The 25,173-nt window shown below is 44.7% G+C and overlaps 2 protein-coding genes across 2 annotated transcripts in view; both read left to right on the forward strand.

Moving 5' to 3' along the window:
• Nucleotides 1-311: 311 nt before the first annotated feature.
• On the forward strand, nt 312-16,042 carry lox (lysyl oxidase; the record flags this gene model as incomplete). Its single annotated transcript, XM_079251962.1, has 8 exons — nt 312-447; nt 2,313-2,421; nt 4,096-4,227; nt 5,175-5,331; nt 7,223-7,318; nt 8,725-8,840; nt 10,137-10,178; nt 15,853-16,042. 7 exons carry the CDS (start codon nt 312-314, stop codon nt 10,141-10,143), a joined length of 753 nt encoding a protein of 250 aa, XP_079108088.1. The 3' UTR covers nt 10,144-10,178; nt 15,853-16,042.
• A 1,966-nt stretch (nt 16,043-18,008) lies between these two features.
• sncaip (synuclein, alpha interacting protein) overlaps nt 18,009-25,173 on the forward strand; it is a 40,423-nt gene continuing 33,258 nt past the window's right edge. The window contains exons 1-4 of the mRNA XM_079250748.1: nt 18,009-18,122; nt 23,922-24,010; nt 24,127-24,199; nt 24,279-24,817. Coding sequence (XP_079106874.1) covers nt 23,948-24,010; nt 24,127-24,199; nt 24,279-24,817 — 675 coding nt within the window. The 5' untranslated portion in view covers nt 18,009-18,122; nt 23,922-23,947. The remainder of the gene's footprint in view (nt 18,123-23,921; nt 24,011-24,126; nt 24,200-24,278; nt 24,818-25,173) is intronic.

Genomic DNA, 25,173 nt, shown 5'->3' on the forward strand with positions numbered 1-25,173 from the left:
TCCTGGATGAAACTGGCGCCCAGGAGGCTGCTGGTGCTGCTGGTGATGATGCGCTCCGGAGAGGTTTGATATGGCGACACAACGGGCAGGTTTTCACCATCCTGAGCCGGGGGTCTCGGTACAGGCCCACCATCGAGACACGTATAGGTCTCCCTGTGCACGTCAGGAACAACACGATTTCCCCGCGAGTCCCGGCCGCCAGCGGTGCTGCGCAATTACGCGCGATGATGCGCCAGCGGCACCGTGCCGAGCAGACTGCGTCCGGCGGGGACGGGACCACAGACCCGGTTCCGGTCAACCGGGAGGACGGGATGGTCGGGGACGATCCGTATAACCCCTACAAACAGCACGGCTACGACTCCTACTACAACTACTTCGACTCTTACTACAGACCCAGACCGCGCGCACAGCCCCGGCACGGATACGGAACCAGTTACCACCAGAACGGTACGGAACCGAACATTTACTGGGTTTACAGTCTACTCTAAGTTTCTGCATGGATGGATGGATAGAGGGATGGATGGATGGATGATGGATAGATGGATGGATGATGGATGGATGATGGATGGATGGATGATGGATAGATGGATGGATGGATGATGGATAGATGGATGATGGATGGATGGATGATGATAGATGGATGGATGGATGGATGATGGATGGATGGATGATTGATGGATAGATGGATGGATGATGGATAGATGGATGGATGATGGATGGATGGATGGATGGATGGATGATGGATAGATGGATGATGGATGGATGGATGATGATAGATGGATGGATGGATGGATGATGGATAGATGGATGATGGATGGATAGATGGATGGATGATGGATAGATGGATGGATGATGGATGGATGGATGGATGATGGATAGATGGATGGATGATGATAGATGGATGGATGGATGGATGGATGGATGATGGATGGATGGATGGATGATGATAGATGGATGGATGGATGGATGATGGATAGATGGATGATGGATGGATGGATGGATGATGGATAGATGGATGATGGATGGATGATAGATGGATGGATGATGGATGGATGATAGATGGATGGATGATGGATAGATGGATGATGGATGGATGATAGATGGATGGATGATGGATAGATGGATGATGGATGGATGATGGATGGATGATGGATAGATGGATGGATGATAGATGGATGATGGATGGATGATAGATGGATGGATGATGGATAGATGGATGGATGATGGATGGATGATGGATGGATGATAGATGGATGGATGATGGATAGATGGATGGATGATGGATAGATGGATGGATGATGGATGGATGATGGATGGATGATAGATGGATGATAGATGGATGGATGATGGATAGATGGATGGATGATGGATAGATGGATGGATGATGGATGGATGATGGATGGATGATGGATAGATGGATGGATGATAGATGGATGATGGATGGATGATAGATGGATGGATGATGGATAGATGGATGATGGATGGATGATGGATAGATGGATGGATGATGGATGGATGATGGATGGATGATGGATGGATGATGGATGGATGATGGATGGATGATGGATAGATGGATGGATGATGGATGGATGATGGATGGATGATGGATAGATGGATGGATGATGGATAGATGGATGGATGATGGATAGATGGATGATGGATGGATGATGGATAGATGGATGATGGATGGATGATGGATGGAGTTTTGTCCAGAACGTAAAAATAAATAAAATAGCAAAAGGAGAAAAAATTACATCAAGAACCCATAAAAACGCGTAAAATCTTACATCATAACATCTGGCATGATAAAAACCAAATGAAAGAGATGTTTTAAACAACTTAAAACGTCCGATATAGGAGATCATAACTTTGGCCTTCAGCATCCAAAGTCCCTCTGGATTTAGATGTTTCTTGCTCCAGCACCTGATTCAAACCACATGGATCCTGCAGCTTTCCAGTTCTGCACCATGACCCAATAATTTGAGTCAGTCCAGGCTGCTCTCACAAATCATTCGTATAATCTCATACGGTCAGTCAGGTGTGTCAGAGTGGGAAAACATCTAAAACCTGCAGGACAGTCAGGTTTAGAGAGCCCTTCATCATATTTAGTAGTATGGAGAAGGTGGATCACAGAGGTGGGATCCCCTTAAAAGCTTCCAGTCAGACCTTTAGAACTGTCTGAAGGAAACTTTTCCCACAAATGCTTCCTGGCAGGTAAAACTCAGGGCAAAACAGACCCAGAGGTGCCATTTTAATGTTTCTGTGGGTTGTCAAACTACCCTCCATCTGTATCTGCTATGTCCTGATTACAGGCCTCCCTGATCTGGTTCCTGACCCGTACTACATCCAGATCGCCTCCTACGTCCAGCGGACGCCCATGTACAACCTGCGCTGTGCTGCAGAGGAGAACTGCCTCGCATCGTAAGATCCCAGCCTGCAGCTTTAGCTCCAGTTTATCTCAGAAAATCCACCAGCAGGTCCCATCAAACAAAACACATACAATATGTCAAAATATTTCATACATACATACGTGTGTGTGTGTGTGTGTGCGCATAAAAATATTCTGCACTGACTCAGATGTTCAACCTAAAGCTGGTTTAACAGCGCCCTCTGGTGGCAGGACCACAGTATTGCACATTAACCCTTAAAACTCACATTTTCTTCCCATTCTTGCTCCATGTTTTGGTCGACATGCGTTTTGTTTTAAATATAAAACTAAACGGAGAACCTGAATCTTTTTATGATTTCTTCATGTTGTGGTTAAAATGATGTAAACTGAATGTCTCAACAGATATGGCAGCTTAAAGGCCACCAGAAGAAGTAAACAGAATTTATGACTAACCTTAGTTTGTTCCTGATTAGACATCCTGTGGCTGGATTGTAAATCTATTGAACATAATAAAAGATATATTTCTACAATTTATGAGAAGCTTCTTCTTCAGTGGTGGCTGAAATGTGTCAGTTAGTTGTTCAGAATACTCCAATGAGCAGAAGACGAACTAGCTCGCTGCTTGCAGTTAGCCTGTAGTTCAGTTCAGTTCAGTTGTATTGTCCCTCAAATGGGAAATTTGGCTTGCAGTGGAGTAAAAATATACAGTCAAACACAGTAAATAAAACCACATACAACAATAACACGTTCATAGACCAAAAAAGTGAGATCCAACTTTCCAAAAGTGCAAACAAATTCCTTTCAGAGTGAATTAATAACATTAAATACTCTGGGAATAAAAGTGATAAGGAATTATTTGAAATATTAATAAAGACAGAACATTCTTGAAAGTCAGGAATATTACACAAATACATTCTAGTTTATTAAGTCTGCTTTTGTAATGAAGCAGTGATGAAAAGTGTATATTAGCTAACGCTAGCTAACCTTAGCTGGCGTTAGCTAACCTTAGCTAGCGTTAGCTAACACTATCCATCACGAAAGGCAAGCGGGGAAACCAAACATTGAGAAACACTTGGGAACTTTTAACCACAAACAGATGGAGAAAACATCTGTCATGTCGCTTAAAAAGCTAAATAAATAATGAATTTGATTAAATGTTCTGTATGTAAACATCTAAATCCACAAAAAAGGATTTAGATGTTTACATCTGTACATTTGAACCTTTTTATTGTGCTGAATTTATTTTATAAGCACTCAAATTTCCCTCCATTTTTTGCTGAAGTAAAATGTAATATTTATGTATATTTTGTGTTTATAAGGCCAATTTGAGCTTTTAAATGTGTTCTTGTAGCTGTTGGGTTTCTTATTGTATGTGCAGTTTCACATACATGTAATACGTAAACATCCTCATCGGGTCACATTTGACGAGATTTAATTTGTCGAACTGCTAGTTTGGCTAATAAATCCTCATTTTAACTCATGAGATAGTTAATCCAGTTCAGTGTTAATGTTTGGGAAGCGAACCAGTTTGTACTGGAAAAGTTGGAGCCCAGCGTGAAAACGATGATGGAAGACCTCAGGGAGATCGACTGGAGAAGGGTTAAAGGTCACTTAAAGCCATTTAACACGAGAAGTCCGGAACATTTTGCCACGTCTTTCGGTCTCGGTGAAGGAAAACTACTAACTGTCCTCTTTGTCCCCTTCAGATCTGCTCGGTACGCTCAAGACTATGAAACCCGGGTTCTGTTGCGGTTCCCTCAAAGGGTGAAGAACCAGGGAACCGCAGACTTCCTGCCCAGTAAACCCCGATACGCCTGGGAGTGGCACAGCTGCCATAAGTAGGAGACACATTTCTGTTATTTCTATGTTTCCCGCTGAGAGAAAGTTTTATTTTTACTGGACTGAACCAACAACGTCCAGATACCTGCAGATTATCAATAACATTTCTGATCGGGTTCAGACTGATCCATTACATGATCCACAGTCCAGTTTACTAGAACTGTCTTCATGCAAATCAGTTTACTCGATAATGACCTCCATCAGAACCGGAACCAGGAAGGAGGTCTATCTTCCTGTCTGGTTGGGGGTAAGGAGGACAGGAGGCCCGACTGGGACCCGGTTCTGCTTCCTGAAGCCTGACCGGGACCCGGTTCTGCTTCCGGAAACCTGACTCTGACCCGGTTCTGCTTCCTGAAGCCTGACCGGGACCCGGTTCTGCTTCCGGAAACCTGACTCTGACCCGGTTCTGCTTCCTGAAACCTGACTCTGACCCGGTTCTGCTTCCTGAAGCCTGACCGGGACCTGGTTCTGCTTCCTGAAACCTGACTCTGACCTGGTTCTGCTTCCTGAAACCTGACCAGGACCCGGTTCTGCTTCCTGAAACCTGACTCTGACCTGGTTCTGCTTCCTGAAGCCTGACCGGGACCCGGTTCTGCTTCCGGAAACCTGACTCTGACCTGGTTCTGCTTCCTGAAGCCTGACCGGGACCTGGTTCTGCTACCTGAAGCCTGACTGGGACCTGGTTCTGCTATCTGAACCCTGACTGGGACCCAGTTCTGCTTCCTGAAGCCTGACTCTGACCCGGTTCTGCTACCTGAAGCCTGACTGGGACCCGGTTCCGCTACCTGAAGCCTGACTGGGACCCAGTTCCGCTTCCTGAAGCCTGACCGGGACCCGGTTCCGCTTTCTGAATCGTGACCACTTATAAAACGTCTTTGCTGAATGTTTGTCGGTGAAGAACGTTGAGGTTCTCTGAGGTTCTCTGAGGTTCTGCGTGGTCTTCCAGTCACTTCCACAGCATGGACGAGTTCAGCCTGTACGAGCTGCTGGACGCTCAGACCTTCAGCCAGGTCGCCGAGGGCCACAAGGCCAGTTTCTGTCTGGAGGACACGTCCTGCGACCCGGGATACTACCGCCGCTTCGCCTGCACGTCACACACACAGGTACCACACACACACCTGCAGCCTGCAGAGCAGCGTTACACTTATTATAAAAACCTCTTTTCAGTTATTTATTTATTCATATTTTTATGTATTTATTTATTACTTTAATTTATTTCAGTTTCAGAAAATGAATGAATGAATAAAATTGAAAACAAAATTTCAAAGAATTAACACTTTAATCTGAATGTCATACATTAATATTGTTAATGTATGTCAGTAATTACTTGTAAATATTTCTATATTTTAGACCCCCTTTTTCAGTGATTAAACCACAATAAAATAACACGTAAAATAAAAAATAAAAACTTGTAGATCGTATTAAAGCTGCTTAAAGATATTTTACACCCAACTATTAAATTGTTTATACATAGTTTTATTCTTCCATTTTTGTCAGTGCCGCTGGACTGGCAGACTGGGGTGGTGGTCCCCCTTTTTAAGAAGGGGGACCGGAGGGTGTGTTCCAATTACAGGGGAATCACACTCCTCAGCCTCCCTGGTAAGGCCTATTCAGGGGTCCTGGAGAGGAGGGTCCGCCGGATAGTCGAATCCCGGATTGAGGAGGAGCAGTGTGGTTTTCGTCCTGGTCGCGGAACAGTGGACCAGCTCTATACCCTCTTTGGGGTCCTGGAGGGGGCATGGGAGTTTGCCCAACCAGTCTACATGTGCTTTGTTTAACCGTGTCCCCCGGGGGCTCCTGTGGGGGGTACTCCGGGAGTATGGGGTACCGGACCCCCTTGTACGAGCTGTCCGGTCCCTGTACGACAGGTGTCAGAGTTTGGTCCACATTGCCGGTAGTAAGTCGGATTCGTTTCCGGTGAGGGTTGGACTCCGCCAAGGCTGCCCTTTATCACCGATTCTGTTCATAACTTATATGGACAGAATTTCTAGGTGCAGCCGAGGTGTTGAGGGGATCTGGCTTGGTGGCCTCAGGATTGGGTCCCTGCTTTTTGCAGATGACGTGGTCCTGTTGGCTTCATCTGGTCGTGATCTCCAGCTCTCGCTTGAGCGATTCGCGGCCGAGTGTGAAGCGGCTGGGATGAGACCATGGTCCTCAGCTGGAATAGGGTGGATTGCCCTCTCCGGGTCGGGAGTCAGGTCCTGGCTCAAGTGGAGGAGTTTAAATATCTCGGGGTCTTGTCCACGAGTGAGGGAAGGATGGAGCGTGAGATCGACAGACGGATCGGTGCGGCGTCTGCAGTAATGCGGACTCTGCGCCGGTCTGTCGTGGTGAAGAAGGAGCTGAGCCAGAAGGCGAAGCTCTCGATTTACCAGTCGATCTACGTTCCTACCCTCACCTATGGTCATGAGCTGTGGGTCGTGACTGAAAGAAGGAGGTCTCGTATACAGGCGGCTGAAATGAGTTTCCTCCGCAGGGTGGCCGGGCTCTCCCTTAGAGATAGGGTGAGGAACTCGGTCATCCGGGAGGAGATCAGAGTAGAGCCGCTGCTCCTCCACATCGAGAGGAACCAGTTGAGGTGGCTCGGGCATCTGGTCAGGATGCCTCCTGGACCTCCCTGGTGAGGTGTTCCAGGCACGTCCCTCTGGGAGGAGACCCCGGGGAAGACCCAGGACACGCTGGAGGGATTATATCTCTCGGCTGGCCTGGGAACGCCTCGGGATTCCCCCCGCAGAGTTGGCAAATTTTGCTGGGGAGAGGGAAGTCTGGGCTGCTGCCCCCGCGACCCGACCCCGGTTAAGCAGCAGAAGATGGATGGATGGATCTGTCTGAGGAGGGATGTTTCTTTTGTTTCAGACAACGGAATCAACTGGAAATCAAACCAAAAACAATAAAGATGAAAAAATTGATCATCAAAAACCGGAGTGGTATCAAGTTAGTCAGACGAAAGACAAATGTTATTTCAAGCAGGAATAATTTTTTCCTTGTTTTCAGGGTTTGAGTCCCGGTTGCTACGACACCTATAACGCTGACATCGACTGTCAGTGGATCGACATCACTGACGTTTCACCTGGAAGATACATCCTCAAGGTCTGATTTGCCAGCGAGACACCACAGAGGGATTTATTATTATCATTATGATTATTATGATTATGATTATTATTATAAATAATAATCCTATTTACTGAAGGGAATCATTAGAAATCTGAATTTATATTAATTATTTGATAAAAAGTCATGAGATTTACTGCATAAAACAATATAATTCAGTTCAATTCAGCTTTATTTATACTCCAGTTCACGACAACATTTTTTAGGGACTTTGTTGAGGTTCTGTCCAGGTCTGATATAAACAAAAGAAAGTCAGTATGTGACCAACATCAGTCCAGTTTATAAAAACTTCCATCAGGACCAGAACCTTAAAGGAAAACCTCCATCAGGACCAGAACCAGGAAGGAAAACCTCCATCAGAACCAGAACCAGGAAGGAAAACCTCCATCAGAACCAGAATCCAGGGAGGAAAACCTCCATCAGGACCAGAACCAGGAATGAAAACCTCCATCAGGACCAGAACCAGGAATGAAAACCTCTATCAGAACCAGAACCAGGAAGGAAAACTTCCATCAGGACCAGAACCAGGAAGGAAAACCTCCATCAGAACCAGAACCATGGAGGAAAACCTCCATCAGAACCAGAACCAGGGAGGAAAACTTCCATCAGGACCAGAACCAGGAAGGAAAACCTCCATCAGGACCAGAACCAGGAAGGAAAACCTCCATCAGAACCAGAACCAGGGAGGAAAACTTCCATCAGAACCAGAACCAGGGAGGAAAACTTCCATCAGGACCAGAACCAGGAAGGAAAACCTCCATCAGAACCAGAACCAGGGAGGAAAACTTCCATCAGGACCAGAACCAGGACGGAAAACCTCCATCAGAACCAGAACCAGGGAGGAAAACTTCCATCAGGACCAGAACCAGGAAGGAAAACCTCCATCAGGACCAGAACCAGGGAGGAAAACTTCCATCAGAACCAGAACCTGGGAGGAAAACTTCCATCAGGACCAGAACCAGGAAGGAAAACCTCCATCAGAACCAGAACCAGGGAGGAAAACTTCCATCAGGACCAGAACCAGGATGACAGATATAGAGCTAGCAATCAAGCTAATGTGATTTTACATAATAAACACTAGAAAGTAGCAGCATTAATGGAGGAGAAGTCAAGTGAGATGCTGATGATGTGGAAGGTTCAGTTGGAGCGAATTTATTCTGTGAGGTGAGACATGAGCTTGAACAGAACCTGGTCCTCCTGAGGCAGGTTTGGGGAACATTGGTCCGTTTCTCAGCTCCTCAGTACATGCTGCTGTACAACTGAAGACATGATGAGTAATGCAGCTTCGACCCCCCTGCCTCCATGCAGCATGCAGGACTGGGAACGTTTCAGGGTTTGTGGCGAGACGAGTGTTGCTGCTGTTACCTGTTGTCTTGTCCTGGCAGGTGACAGTAAATCCCAGGCAGCAGGTTCCTGAGTCCAACTTCAACAACAACATTGCTCGTTGTGACGTGCAGTACACTGGCAATTCAGCACACATCTCTGGATGCACCATGTCGAGGTGAGAAACTTGTTTAACAACCACTTAAAAATGGATTTATAAGAAACCCGAGCCGGAATCTAACACAGTAGCTGTAACTGGTTTGTATGGTAACAGTGCAAAATGCTGTGTATCAGAATATTATTGTTTCTGGGGTGTGTGCGTGATTCCAGTGTGATACTCAGAACCGAAGCTGATGGTTAATGTTGCTATGATGACAGACTTTTTCTCCCAGCGGATCCAAAGGAGTCCAAAATTCTCGCATTTCAGCTGACTTTAGGCTCGGCATCTAGCAGCATTTCTATCATCCCTAGATCTGCTCAAAGCTTAAATATCACAGAAAAAACATTGTAACGGAAAAACCTACATTTCAAAGTACCTCTCACATATCTCAAAAATCTAAGTTACGTTTTTAAGTGGCTAAAAACCGCGGTTGTTCTGCGTTCTTCTTACTTGAAGCGGGAGATTGGGTACCTGTCAATCAAAAGGACACACCCCTAAATATGTCGAATTTAACCATGTTTATTTTTGCTGTAAACATGTTTATTTGTGCTGTAAACATGTTTATTTCTGCTGTGAAGTTGGTCTTTTTAACATGGGAGTCTATGGGGATTCGCTCTGTTTTGAAGCCCCGAGAGGATGAAGGAGGAACTGCAGTTTTTGGCTTTTTTTAATTGCTGGAGGTTGCTGCTTGGTGGGGATGGAGGAGATGTAGAGACAAATAAAACCTTCATCCTTGAAAGTAAACAAAAGCTAAATATAGTTGTTTAGTTAAACAAGGAAATAGAAAGCGCAATGAGGGAGAAGGGCTTGGAAAAACCGCGGAGAATCCTCCACAGCAAGATGAAACCCTGAAACAACCTGCATGCCTGGTATTCAGCCATAATTCTGCTCAAATCTTGTCCTGCAGATGAGATTCTTCCAGAATTTCGGCTCAAATGTGTTTCAGTAAAACACCTGCAAACCCTATTTGTATTTTTCTAAATCTTTGGAAATTTCACTTTTATTTAGTGAGAAACTGTGATGAAAACAGAGCTTCTTGCTTTGAAACAAGCTTTTTAACCGAGTGTCAGAAACGTCTGCTGATTCTATGTCCTCTGCCTCTGGACGTGGAATCGGTGGCACTCTGCTTTGAGATGATGTTGGAGAAAACCACAAGGTCTGTCGCAGTGATGTGACATCAGGCCAAAGAAGAGAAAAACAATGTTTTCTGTATAACTTGTGTTTGAAAAGGAGAAACTCAGTGGAAGTAGTTTGAGAAATTTCTGGATATTTTCAGGGTGTGTAATGTCGCTGCTTTCTTTCTGCTTCTTGCAGCTACTGAGAATCCTTCATTTGAGCCTGGAGAGGAAGATCAAGGTGGAGCTACACAGACGCTACTATTTGTTCACACGTGGCTTAAACATTTTAGTTATAAACAAAAAGCAGATACAAAAACGCTAACGAACTGTCATGCAAACAGCTGAAAGCTGGAAGTGTAAAGTTACGTTACTGTGGCGGCCGGCCGGTTTACGCCGGTTCCGCTCTGGTACGAGTACCACTCACGTTTTACTTTAATACATTTATCTCACTTGTTACTGACTTCTGTTTGTTCTTGCTTTGCAGATGTAGGTTTTATAGCTGACTTAATATGTATGAATGCTCATTTTGACTCTATGCTTGTGATGTACGATGTTTTTTCCCTCCAGAAGCAACTTAACATTCATTCATTTAAAAAAATTAATTAAAAGTGAAAGCAGGTTCTTGCTGGTTTCAGTAAATCACATTTCAGACCTTTTCGGACCTTCATTGTGGAAATTTGACTCCAAAACACCAGGGATTACCGGAAACACCCAAATTATCGCAGAATTGAAAGAAATGTTTATTTTCATTCAGTTACCAAAGAAGATTATGTCACGTCCCGCTTTTTCTACGACAAGCTGCCAACGTCGCAAAGTGGGCCGCTAAGTGGGCAAAACTGGGTCGTTTCCTGCTTGTGCAACGTATGAACACCTGCAGCTACCTGATCCTGCCTTCCAGTTGTTCTTGGAACTGAGATATCTTTGCTGAAAATGTCAAAGCGAACTCAGAAATCCAAGCTGGGAACTCACTTTGCAGACGTGTCTGAATGTGCACCCTGTTCCTGAACCCCCCATTCACCACACTTGGCTGCACTACATAGGGAACTCATTCTTCAGACACAAAGTTGTCCATTTTCTATTCGTTGCAGATCACATAACACCGGCTGTCACCCTAGCAACAACGACGCGTCGTTCCAAATCCAATCCAGACTCGTGAAAATATTTTATTTTCTTATATTGGATTTTATTCTTTATGTGTTGTACATTTATTGAACAAATAAGGATATAAAGCTAATTTTCTATGTTTTTTTTTTTCTTTCCTGTTTGTGGGATGCTCTTAAAACGTTCATGGTCTGTATTGACCTGTCCAGTTACCATCGATGCTCACTGCTTTTCAAGATGCAATGTTGGTATTTATTGGTGGACTACTCTTTTCTCCCTGGACATTCGGACAACCCTAGAAAATGGCACTATGTAGCTCTATGTAGGGAACTATTATTGGGACTCTATAGGGAACTATGTAGTAAACTATGTAGAAAACTTTGTAGGGAACTAATTAGGAAACGATGTAGGGAACGATGTAGGAAACTGTGTTTGAAACTCTATAGGGATTTGTGTATGGAGCTATGTACAGAACGCTGTAGGTAATTATGCAGGGAACAATATAGGGAACTATGTAGAAAACTATGTAGGGAACTATGCAGGGAACTTTGTAGGGAACTATGCAGGGAACTATGTAGGGAACTATGTAGGGAACTATGTCAGAAACTATGCAGGGTACTTTGTAGGGAACTATGTAGGTAATTATGCAGGGAACAATATAGGGAACTATGTAGGGAACTATGCAGGGAACTATGTAGGAAACTATGCAGGGAACTTTGTGGGGAACTATGTAGGGAACTTTGTAGGGAAGTATATAGGGAACTTTGTAGGGAACTATTTAGGGAACCATGCAGTGAACTATGGAGGGAACTATGTAGGGAACTATGCAGGGAAGTATGTAGGGAACTTTGCAGGGAACTATGCAGGGAACTTTGTAGCGAAATTTGTAGGGAACTGTGTAGGGAACTTTGCAGGGAACCATGCAGGGAACTTTGTAGGGAAATTTGTAGGGAACTATGTGGGGAACTATGCAGGGAAGTATGCAGGGAACTATGCAGGGAACTTTGTAGAGAACTATGCAGGGAACTTTGTAGCGAAATTTGTAGGGAACTTTGCAGGGAACCATGCAGGGAACTTTGTAGGGAAATTTGTAGGGAACTATGTGGGGAACTATGCAGGGAAGTATGCAGGGAACTATGCAGGGAACTTTGTAGAGAACTATGCAGGGAACTTTGTAGGGAACTATGTAGGAACTATGCAGGAAACTTTGTAGGGAACTATGCAGGGAACTTTGTAGGGAACTATGTAGGGAACTATGTAGGGAACTTTGTTGGGAACTATGCAGGGAGCTATACAGGAAACGTTGTAGGGAACTATGTAGGGAACTATACAGGGAACTATGTAGGGAATTGTGTAGGAAACTATGCAGGGAACTATGGAGGGAACTATGTAGGAACTATGCAGGGAACTTTGTAGGGAACTTTGTAGGGAACTATGCAGGGAACTATGCAGGGAACTATGTAGGGAACTATGTAGGGAACTATGCAGGGAACTATGCAGGAAACTTTGTAGGGAACTATGCAGGGAACTATGTAGAGAACTATGTAAGGAACTATGCAGGGAACTATGTAGGGAACTATGTAGGGAACTATGCAGGGAACTATGCAGGAAACTTTGTAGGGAACTATGCAGGGAACTATGTAGAGAACTATGTAAGGAACTATGCAGGGAACTATGCAGGAAACTTTGTAGGGAACTATGCAGGGAACTATGTAGAGAACTATGTAAGGAACTATGCAGGGAACTATGTAGGGAACTATGCAGGGAACTTTGTAGGGAACTATGTAGGGAACTATGCAGTGAACTTTGTAGGGAACTATTCAGGGAACTATGCAGGGAACTTTGTAGGGAACTATTTAGGGAACTATGTAGGGAACTATGCAGGGAACTATGCAAGGAGCTATGCAGGGAACTATGCAGGGAACTTTGTAGGGAACCATGTAGGGAACTTTGTAGGGAACTATGTAGGGAACTATGCAGGAAACTTTGTAGGGAACTATGCAGGGAACTTTGTAGGGAACTATGTAGGGAACTATGTAGGGAACTTTGTTGGGAACTTTGTAGGGAACTATGGAGGGAACTTTGTAGGGAACTATGTAGGGAACTATGCAGGGAACTATGCAGGGAACATGGTAGGGAACTATGTAGGGAACTTTGTAGGGAACTATGTAGGGAACTATGCAGGGAACTATGCAGGGAACATGGTAGGGAACTATGTAGGGAACTATGCAGGGAACTATGCAGGGAACCTTGTAGGGAACTATGTAGGGAACTATGCAGTGAACTTTGTAGGGAACTTTGTAGGGAACTATGCAGGGAACTATGTAGGAAACTATGGAGGGAACTTTGTAGGGAACTATGCAGGGAACTATGCAGGGAACTTTGTAGGGAACTTTGTAGGGAACTATGTAGGGAACTATGCAGGGAACTTTGTAGGGAACTATGTAGGGAACTATGCAGTGAACTTTGTAGGGAACTTTGTAGGGAACTATGCAGGGAACTATGTAGGGAACTATGTAGGGAACTATGCAGGGAACTATGCAAGGAACTATGCAGGGAACTATGCAGGGAACTTTGTAGGGAACTATGCAGGGAACTATGTAGGGAACTATGCAGGGAACTATGCAGGGAACTATGTAGGGAACTATGTAGGGAACTATGTAGGGAACTTTGTAGGGAACTATGGAGGGAACTTTGTAGGGAACTATGTAGGGAACTATGCAGGGAACTATGCAGGGAACATGGTAGGGAACTATGTAGGGAACTTTGTAGGGAACTATGTAGGGAACTATGCAGGGAACTATGCAGGGAACATGGTAGGGAACTATGTAGGGAACTATGCAGGGAACTATGCAGGGAACTATGCAGGGAACCTTGTAGGGAACTATGTAGGGAACTATGCAGGAAACTTTGTAGGGAACTATGCAGGGAACTATGTAGAGAACTATGTAAGGAACTATGCAGGAAACTTTGTAGGGAACTATGCAGGGAACTATGTAGGGAACTATGTAAGGAACTATGCAGGGAACTATGTAGGGAACTATGCAGGGAACTTTGTAGGGAACTATGTAGGGAACTATGCAGTGAACTTTGTAGGGAACTATTCAGGGAACTATGCAGGGAACTTTGTAGGGAACTATTTAGGGAACTATGTAGGGAACTATGCAGGGAACTATGCAAGGAGCTATGCAGGGAACTATGCAGGGAACTTTGTAGGGAACCATGTAGGGAACTTTGTAGGGAACTATGTAGGGAACTATGCAGGAAACTTTGTAGGGAACTATGCAGGGAACTTTGTAGGGAACTATGTAGGGAACTATGTAGGGAACTTTGTTGGGAACTTTGTAGGGAACTATGGAGGGAACTTTGTAGGGAACTATGTAGGGAACTATGCAGGGAACTATGCAGGGAACATAGTAGGGAACTATGTAGGGAACTTTGTAGGGAACTATGTAGGGAACCCTGCAGGGAACTATGCAGGGAACATGGTAGGGAACTATGTAGGGAACTTTGTAGGGAACTATGCAGGGAACTATGCAGGGAACTATGCAGGGAACCTTGTAGGGAACTATGTAGGGAACTATGCAGTGAACTTTGTAGGGAACTATGCAGGGAACTATGTAGGAAACTATGGAGGGAACTTTGTAGGGAACTATGCAGGGAACTATGCAGGGAACTTTGTAGGGAACTTTGTAGGGAACTATGTAGGGAACTATGCAGGGAACTTTGTAGGGAACTATGTAGGGAACTATGCAGTGAACTTTGTAGGGAACTTTGTAGGGAACTATGCAAGGAACTATGTAGGGAACTATGCAGGGAACTATGTAGGGAACTATGCAGGGAACTATGCAAGGAACTATGCAGGGAACTATGCAGGGAACTTTGTAGGGAACTATGCAGGGAACTATGTAGGGAACTATGCAGGGAACTATGTAGGGAACTATACAGGGAACTATGTAGGGAACTTTGTAGGGAACTATGGAGGGAACTTTGTAGGGAACTATGTAGGGAACTATGCAGGGAACTATGCAGGGAACATGGTAGGGAACTATGTAGGGAACTTTGTAGGGAACTATGTAGGGAACTATGCAGGGAACTATGCAGGGAACATGGTAGGGAACTATGTAGGGAACTATGCAGGGAACTTTGTAGGGAACTTTGTAGGGAACTATGCAGGGAACTATGCAGGGAACCTTGTAGGGAACTATGTAGGGAACTATGCAGTGAACTTTGTAGGGAACTTTGTAGGGAACTTTGTAGGGAACTATGTAGGGAACTATGCAGGGAACTTTGTAGGGAACTATGCAGGGAACTATGCAGGGAACTTTGTAGGGAACTATGCAGGGAACTATGCAGGGAACTTTGTAGGGAACAGGGTGGACATTCCGACCCAGCCACAGAGATTCCAGATTTCAAGATGGCCGCAGTATCGCCAGTCGTCCATTAAGTTTCTTGTATAAACAGCAACGAGTTGTTATTGAAAAACACATCTTTGCAGTTTCTTCATCATTAATTACGTAAATCAGCTGGTCAGATGGAACCAAAAAGGAAACGGACTTTCAGAGCCAATAATGATGTCATCCTGTAAAATTTCATTTCTCTTAAAATGAAATATTAATTCAATGATTATTTATATTGGAAGTGTGAAAATATGTTGCCATGAAAACTAAAAAGAAAATAACTATTAATTCATGTGTTCATGAAAAGGAAATAATTGCCAACTGATTGTAATGGAGATAACGTTTAATTCATCGTCATGGCCGAATATTTATGTTGAGTTTGTGTTTTTGTTCTTTTGACGACGTTTGTAGATGCTCACTTTGCAGCTACTTTGGCTGCCTGGTGATGACGTCACCCACTCCCGACTGCTGGGAATTCCAAGACAACTTGAACGCACCACGATCCCTTCGGAAGACAAACAACAGAATCAACTTGTTTTTACAATGTTTTACTGTATGAATCAACGCTTCTTGGGAATGTAAAAAACTTGTTTTTAACTCTGCAATGCAGGAAATGAAAAATTATAACTGGACTCAATTAAATTTAGAATGAAAATCTGGGCGTTTTTAAGACTTTTAAAAGTCCTGATCAAGTTTAATTTGATGTTTGTTTTGGTTTATTTGAAGAGTTTTAAAAAGAATTATAAGTGAATTTGTGCTGACGTATCTTCTGACACACTTTGCTGTTTGAATTCATGCATGTTCTTCCTGATGTTTCATGAACTCATTTTCAAAGAAGAGAATTTTAAGCCTTGAATTGAAAGTTTTAAACTTTTAGCTTTAGTCAGAGAAAATGGACGTTGTTGACCTGCAGAGTTCCAGGTCACACCAGTCCGTCTCGGTGCTGTAGAATAGATTTTTACTGCGTTTGTGTTAGTTTTGGTGCTGAAACAGACGTTTCACTTTGTTCTGTTTTGTTTAATAAGAGAAATAAAAAAAACGACTATCGAGATGTTTAAAGTTCTGGTAAAATCTTCTGTTGTGTTAAGAGAGGAACGTCCTGCATATCTGCTTCTTCACATAAATAAAGTTTGCTTGAATATGAACCACCTGTCACCTGTTTCCAGTAACCCCCGGCTGTAGTCTGGATAATGGGGCGGGGCTAGATATTGGGCGGGGTTAGATGTTCAACGGGCGCGGCTGGATGTCAAATGGGGGCGTTGGATTTTAAATAGGCGCGGCTGGATGTCAAATGGGCATGGGGTTAGGGTTAATCCAATCAAAATGTTGAGGGGGCGGAGTTGGACGTCCAACCCTGCCCAATATCCAACCCCGCCTCATTCTCCAGGCTGAAGCCACGACCCTCTCCCTGTTTCTGCTTGACCCCCGTCGCTCACCTGTTCAGACGGAAACTGAGGCTATGACTCACACAGACTCACCAGAACTGGTCCATGGAAGATGGAAAACTGGTCTGATGAGTCTCCATCCAGATGATCAAGGTTCCGTCCTGATCTGGATCAGCAGGATCTCCTTCCATGTCCATCCCTTTCTGAGCCTGTGCAGCATCTTCTGATGGAAACAGCAGGGTGATGATGTCACACAGCTCACATCCTCACCATGACGACGAAGTCTTTGTCCTCCAACAACCTCCGATCTTTATTCTCCCAAAAATCATCTGTTAACGATAAAAAAAAACAAAAAACTAACTGACTTTACTATTTATATAATCACTGTAAGTCATCATTCTTTTTTCTTTTTCCTCGTAGCAACATGAAAAAAAACAAAAAGAGGAAATAGAATGAAACTTTTATCTTTCTGCGTCTCATGTGTATTTATTTAGTGATGGTTTTATTATTAAATATTATTGATCATATTTGTCATATTTTCCGTGTAAAAATGTGTTTTATGAACAGTTTTTATTTTAAGGATAACAGGCTGAATAACGGCTCTGTCTCCCAAAGATCGTCTATTGAAGCCATGACAGACACAAACTTTGCGCACTAAAGATCGTAAATGACTACAAATTGCATCGATGAGTTAAAAAAAGACTTTGACTTTATTTAATCTCACCGTGGAGAAATTCACTCGTTACAGCAGCTCTGACTGAATACTGAGCAGGAAACAAACAGAACAAATGAACAACAAATATAAATATAACAAATATACAAATACATATAAATAAAAGTGTAAAAAGTTATTTACATGTTTACATGGTGAATGTGGAATATGAGAAAAGTATGACGATGCAGAAAGTGATAACGGAGGTATTAGACAGTACAATATAAATACGTAGTACATAGTACCATGACTGTACAGGTGAGTTGTTCAGTCTGACAGCAGAATGAAGGACATGAATGTATTAAGTTGATATTTATCTTTAGTTAAATGAAAGTAGTTTTTTTGTTGTTGTAAATAAGCATTTCTTTTCCGATTACTTTGGTCTTTAGAAATGTGGTCAGAGTGGGAGCTCTGTCTCCTCATCCTGTCTGTGTTCTTTGTGCTTTCAGGACATCGAGGCGGCAGAAGGAGAAAAAACAGCTGGATCTCTGCAGCTCCAGCCCCGCTAGCTGCTCCAGCGTCTGCCCGCTGCCCCAGCCACGCAAACCAGCCAGCTGCCTCGGGTCGCCCCGCACTTCGACACGGTACCGTATCCCGCAGGGTGTCCGCGTGCCAGGAGCAAAGCGCGAGCTGTTCGGAGCTCCTGTTCTCCATCCGATGAGCTGGTTTTCCAGCTGCTAGCCTGTTAGCTTCCCCGTTAGCCTCCTGGTGCTAATTAGCCAGCTAGCTTAGCTAATTAGCATCCTGCTGCTTCACGCGCAGCAATCAGCTGATTTAATCATTTGATGAATAAGTCAGCTGTCTGGAAGGAAAAGAGCAAAAGTCTGTCCTGTAAAACATAAACTATGAGAAACCACGAGACTTTTTCACTCATTAATAAACTGGTTTGTTCTGTTTTAAACATTTTTAATCTACATTTATCCGCTTAAAATGTATTTTCCCACAAGTTTTATTTTTATTTCGGATCTGAATAAGTATCCTAAGTAGGTTTTTTCTTCTTCACCTTTATAACATAAAAAAAAAAAAAGTAATTAAATTAATTTTCTTTCTAAATATTTTTGTTCTTTTTTGTCCAGAAAAAGCCTGAATATGAAGCTTTAACAGAATAACTAAAACATGCAGTTCTGTCTTTTCACCTCATAAATCTGCAGAATTTTGATGAATTTTCACTAAATTTCTGATGTAATGTAGATATGATCAGTTTGGTCCTTGAGGGCCACCATCCTGCAGGTTTTAGGTATTTGCCACACACCCGACAGAAATGGCTTGTGGTGAACTGGAAAAGGTTATTTTAATTAGACGTGTGTGTGTGTGTGTGTGTAAGCTCGTCCCTGGGATTTGCTGTCCTGCAGGTTTTAGATGTTCGCCGTCTCGTGAATGAATGAATCTCTAACAGGTTTCTGCACATCTGGACAAAACGTTTGGGAAGTTGGACTCTGCTGTTGACAGTCCCGTCTCTGCAGGTTTTAGTTGTTTATCTGCTGCAAATGTTTTTGTTTCACTGAGTTGAATAAATTTCAGAGTTTAATGAGTCACTACTGATTAAAACTGGATCATTGTGCAGAACTTCACTGAGTTTTGGATCCAGGTAATCGTTCCCGTCTTACATGTGTTCGCTTTGGAGGAACGTTTCTGCTAAAGTACGGTAGAATCCAGGTGTGTTCGGATCAGGGAAACTTGCTGGACCCTGCGGGACCGACTGGATCACTCCGGTCTACTGCTTTGACTCTGTTAGCTGGAAGTGAATTATGTCCAGGTTAGTTTGGCGAACAAACGTTTCTCGGTTTCTACAAGACGCCGTTATCACATCTCTTTCCTTCTGGGTCCTCGTTGGTTTTTTCCACTAAATTAGCAAGTTAGTCCTCATTTCTCGTGGCTGGTTAACATCTGGACCAGGCGTCGGCAGCCGGATCTGACCCAGGGCCAGAGTGACTTCTTTACAGCTGAAACCTGTTTTTACCAAAAAATTCTGTCGTTAATTGTTTTTACAATGTTATTTATAAATAGTCCAGATGGAAACTGTAAAACATTTGTACACAGTGTGTGACATGGTGCGGGCTCTACTGTACTTCACTGTCCAGCAGCAGAGGAGAAAGTGGGTCAGGGAGATGTGGGAATTGAACCTTACACTTGGGTGCTTAACCAGATAGATAGATAGATAGATAAATACTTTATTAATCCCGAAGGAAATTGTGCAGTTGTCCGTTGCTCACATTCATAAAACAGCAAAAGAGAAAATTTAAAGTTTAAAAAAACCAGACAAATAAATAATTCAACAGCATTAAAAGATAAAGTGCTACAGGTTAAGGTGCTACAAGTTAAGTCACTGAAAAAAACAAAGTTCAGGACTAGTATCAGTCTCTCCTGCTCCTCCCTGAAGTGGCTGCATTATACAGCCTGATGGCACGAGGGATGAAAGAGTTTTTTAGTCTATCAGTGGAGCAGCCCAATGAGAGAAACCTGGAGCTAACAGAGCTCCTCTGCCGAGAGAAGACAAGATATAGGGGGTGGCTCTGATTGGAGAGGATTGCCCTGATCTTAGCGAGCGTCCTCTGCTCCACCACCTTTTCCACAGAGTCCAGGCCGAGTCCAACCACAGAGCCTGCTTTCCTTATGAGCCTGTCCAGCCTCTGAGTGTCCCTCTTTTTAGCGTTGCCCCCCCAGCACACAACAGCATAAAAAAGAGCACTAGATACAATCGATTGGTAGAACATGTACAGTAACTTTGAACAGACTCTAAAGGATGCCAGCCTTCTTAAAAAATACATCCTGCTCTGAGCCTTTTTGTACACAGCATCTGTGTTAGCTGCCCAGCTCAGACTGTTATCCAGCTGCAGCCCCAGATATTTGTAGTTAGAGACCACCTCCACCTCAGATCCACTGATGTTGATGGACTGTACAGCAGGGGGCGCCCTGCGGAAATCCAGCACCAGCTCCTTTGTCTCTGATGTATTAAGCTGGAGCTTGTTGTGCTGGCACCACTCCACAAAGTCCTTCACCAGGCCCCTGTACTCCCCCTCTTCACCCTCCCTAATACATGCCACAATTGCAGTGTCATCAGAGAACTTCTGCATGTGGCATGTATCTGAGTTGTACTGAAAGTCAGAGGTGTAAAGAGTGAAGAGGAGGGGCGACAACACCGTGCCCTGAGGTGCTCCAATACTGCAGGTCAATGTTGAGGACCTACACCCCCCCACTCGGACAAACTGTGACCTATTAGTCAGATAGTCTGAAATCCAGGTCACGAGGTGAGGGTCCACAGCCATGATGTTCAGCTTCTCCCGGAGAAGGCTGGGCTGGATGGTATTAAACGCGCTGGAAAAGTCAAAGAACAGCATCCTCACCATGCACCCTCCAACATCCAGGTATGTAAGGGCACGGTGTAGAAGGTAGAGGACAGCATCCTCCACTCCCACCTTCTCCTGATAGGCAAATTGGAGGGGGTCCCGTCCTCCCAGCACCTGAGGGTGCACAATTTGCAGGACCAGTCGCTCCAGTGTCTTCATGACGTGCGATGTAAGTGCGACCGGCCTGTAGTCGTTCAGCTCCCGAGGCCGACTCTTCTTGGGAACTGGAACGATGCAGGAGGTTTTCCACATAGAAGGAACTCTCCCCTGCTGCAGGCTCAGGTTGTAGACCTGCTGTAGAGGGTCCCCCAACTCAGCAGCACAGGTCCTCAAGAGCCTCGGGCAGACCTGGTCCGGACCCGGGGCCTTCCTTGGATGGAGACGTCGCAGCTCAGTTGTCACCTGGTCCGCAGTGATGAAGGTTGGAGTTGAGGTGAGAGTGGCGTTTGAAAGTGAGAGAGAGGCAGCTGGATGGTGATGATCAGGGCGGCATGAGGAGGGCTGTTGAGGTGAGCAGGCAGTTGGTGGGGAACTGAACCGATTAAAAAAAGTGTTCAGCTCCTCAGCTCTTTTTATGTCCATACAGCCAACATTGCTTTTACTGCTGCAGCCAGTAATGGTTTTAATACCATTCCAGACCTCCCGCATGTTGTTGTCAGTCAGCTTCCTCTCAAGCTTCTTGCTGTAAGCCTCCTTAGCCTCCTTCAGGCAGGTTTTGACTTCCTTCTGAACCTCCCTCATCCTTTCACTATTTTTCCTCCCAAACACCCTCTTCTTTGTGTTTAGCATACCCTTTACATTAGATGTTATCCAAGGCTTGTTGTTTGCAAAGCACTTTACTGACTTAACAGGCACCGCCTGCTGCTCACAAAAATTTATATAGTCAGTCAGGCAACCCACTGCCCCCTCTAGGTCCTCCCCATGTGAGTCCACTAATACATTCCAGTCTGTGGTGGCAAAGCAGTGTCTGAGTGCATCCTTTGCCTCAGGGGACCACCTGCGGACCTGCCTGGTTGTAGCAGTTTGCCTCTTCACAAGAGGAGTGTAGGTGGGCTGTAGGTGGACAAGGTTGTGGTCGGATCTGCCCAGTGGAGGAAGGGGAGAAGCTGAGTATGCATCCATGGTATTTGCATACAAAAGATCTATAGTCTTATTTTTCCTAGTGGGGCAGCTGACATACTGGTGGAAAGATGGCAGAGTAGAATCCAGGGTGACATGATTAAAATCACCGGAGAGAAGAAAGAATGCATCTGGATGTTGGGACTGAAGTGCTGTGGTGGTGTTATAGATAGCCTCACGCACCGCCTCTGCGTCCGCTCTCGGAGGAATGTAAACACACAGCGCGATGACGTGCGAGAACTCACGTGGTACGTAGTACGGTCTGATGCTAACAGCTAGCAGCTCCAAATTGCGGGTGCAAATCACGGATTTAACAGTCAGATGGTTGGGATGACACCACCGCTTGTTAGCATACAGAATGAGTCCCCCGCCTTTGCGCTTTCCGGATGCATCAGGATCCCGATCTGCTCGAATGGTGGAAAAGCCGGGCAGGTCCACATTAGCGTCCACTACAAGGCTGGTTAGCCATGTCTCAGTGAAGATGAGAAGACAGCTCTCCTTGTAGCTCCGTTGGCTCCCAACCAGCGCGGTAAGCACATCCATCTTGTTAGACAAGGCATTCACATTTCCCATAACAACAGAGGGAATCGGTGGTTTAAAAATCCTCCGTTTGGCGATTCTAGCCTTTACTCTTGCCTTGTGTTTACGACCGCCTCGGCATCCCCGGTACTTCCGCCTTAGCTCCAATGGAATCAAATGGCGCATACAGGCCTTAACATTGTCTTTCAGTGCCAGTAACTCCTCTTTCGAGTACACCAGTCTATTAATGCTAACCAGCATTATAGAAAAGATTAGAAAAGACACTCAAACCAGCCTAGATGCCAAAAACACTCATCCGAGCAAACAGACGTGCAGCCGCTCACACGCAGGCGCAGTAGCAGTAGCCAAGGTGAACTAAACACCTACATGAGCGTTCAGCTCCAACAAAACCAGTTATTTTCCTCGTCTTCAATTTAAACGGCAACTTTTTTTTTCAGAGTTTAGTCACTTGCTGCTCCACTGTCTGAAAAACTTCTACAGCTTCAGGGTAAACTCCCTTTACTTCACCCAGCAGCAGATAGCTGTGATTAGCTTCTGGATAAACTCCATCCACAAACTTCACCCAGCAGTTTGAAGAACAGAACTTTAAAGTCTGAGGAACAGAATAATGTTCCTCAGACTTTAAAGGTAGAGTATGTAAGAGTTTCAATATTTTCAAAATAAATTAACTAATAAAATAACTACAATCATAATTAGATAGTTTTTTAAACATGTAGATTCTAGTCTGTCCATATTTGATGCGTAATTAAATTACAAGTTTAGTTAATGACAAATGACAAAAAGCACTTTTTTTTTTTTACTGGTAGGCAAACATTTAAGAAGGGTCTTTGTCATTAATTAAACTTGTAATTTAATAACGCATCAAATATGGACAGACTGGAACCTACATGTTTAAAAAAAAAACAAAAACTGTCTAATTCTGTTTGTAGTTATTTTAGTTAATTTATTTTGAAAATATTGAAAATCTTACATACTCTACCTTTAAGGATCATCAGATCATCATCAGATGGTTCAGAGAATCAGAAGGAAACTCTGTATGATGGGGACAGAGCTAGATGCTGGAGCTCTTCAGGTTCTTTTAAAGAACAAACTGAAAAAGTCACAGCTCACTTTCATGACTGGAACGAGAAGAGCACTTTGGAGAAGTAGAGTCTCTCAGGAGTGAAATGTGGATGGAGGTTCAGTCTGTTTAAAAAATGTGTCTAAAGTTTAGAGAAATTTTACAAATATTTTCCTCAACATGAAATTGTGCCACTTGAGAAGATCCCTCCATCTACAGTGGATAATGATTCCGATAATTAGAAGGAATTTCTGTACGCCCGGGACAAAGCTTTTTACAGATTCCCAGTTATCTAATGTGACGGATGTTGTCTGCAGCTGGTTGCGAGGCTGATGATGTGCTGATGAAGATGGAGGCTCCTGAATACCTGGACCTGGATGAGATTGACTTTTCCGATGACTCAGCGGTCAGTATGAGTTCAGGTTTACCTCATTCAGGCAGGTAGATGATGACCGTGTTGCTAGGAGACCTCAGGAGTGATGATGTCACCATGTCTTCTTCTTCTATGTTTTTGTCGCTCAGTATGCCGTCACGTCTCTGAAGAGCATCCCGGAGCTGTCCAGGAGGAGCGATGTCCCGGCAGAGGACCGACCAGGTGACCCGGTTTGTTCTGTTTTAACCTAAATTTAAATAAAGTTGCAGCTTTGATCTGTCATGGCTTCGTCTTCCGGCAGCTCCGGCTATCAACTGGAGCCGCATCGTTTCCTCCCACGGTGGCGGGGGGATCAAACCCACGGGGCTCGCCGAGGTTCACAGTAAGTTCCGTCCGGTGAAGCGGGTGTCACCCCTCAAACACCAACCGGAGACCAGCGACTCGGACCCTGACGGGAAGGCCCAGGGCTCGGGGCTGGCTCTGGGAGAGCAGGGTGAGGTCGGGAGGGACGCCCCCCGCTCAGACAAGCCGACCAACGCCTCCTGCTCCTCTGATGAATCCGGTGGGAAGGTGAAAGGTCTGGGGGGCAACAACCCCCAGGCTCTGTTTGGGGAGCTGGAACACTACGATCTGGACATGGACGAGATCCTGGATGTGCCTTATATCAAGTCCAGTCAGCAGATGTCCACGCTGCCTCGTGTCCCCCAAGACAAGCGTTCGGTGGCGGGAAGTAACGTGGGGGGCGGGACCCTGGAGAGGAGCCGAGGAGGAGGCGCAAAGAGCTCCGCTTTAGCCCTGAATGAGCCTTCGAGCCTGGGCAGCAGTGGCTCACAGACCCAGGTGAGTTAGCCAGCAGATCACATGACCTCTGGGTTTGAGGTTTCACAGCCGCCTGACTAAAGCTTCAAGTTTAGGCTGGTCGCCACCTCTGTGTTTTGTCCGACACATAGCTGGGTTTAAGAAAAATAAACACATTAGCAGCTAACGCTAAGACTGTGGGTTCCCACATTAGCAGCTAACGCGAAGACTGTGGGTTCCCACATAAGCAGCTAACGCGAAGACTGTGGGTTCCCACATAAGCAGCTAACGCGAAGACTGCGGGTTCCCACATTAGCAGCTAACGCGAAGACTGCAGGTTCCCACATTAGCAGCTAACATGAAGACTGCAGGTTTCCACATTAGCAGCTAACGCGAAG

The sequence above is a fragment of the Telmatherina bonti genome (assembly GCF_933228915.1).
Source record: "Telmatherina bonti genome assembly, chromosome: 13".
NCBI lineage: Eukaryota > Metazoa > Chordata > Actinopteri > Atheriniformes > Telmatherinidae > Telmatherina > Telmatherina bonti.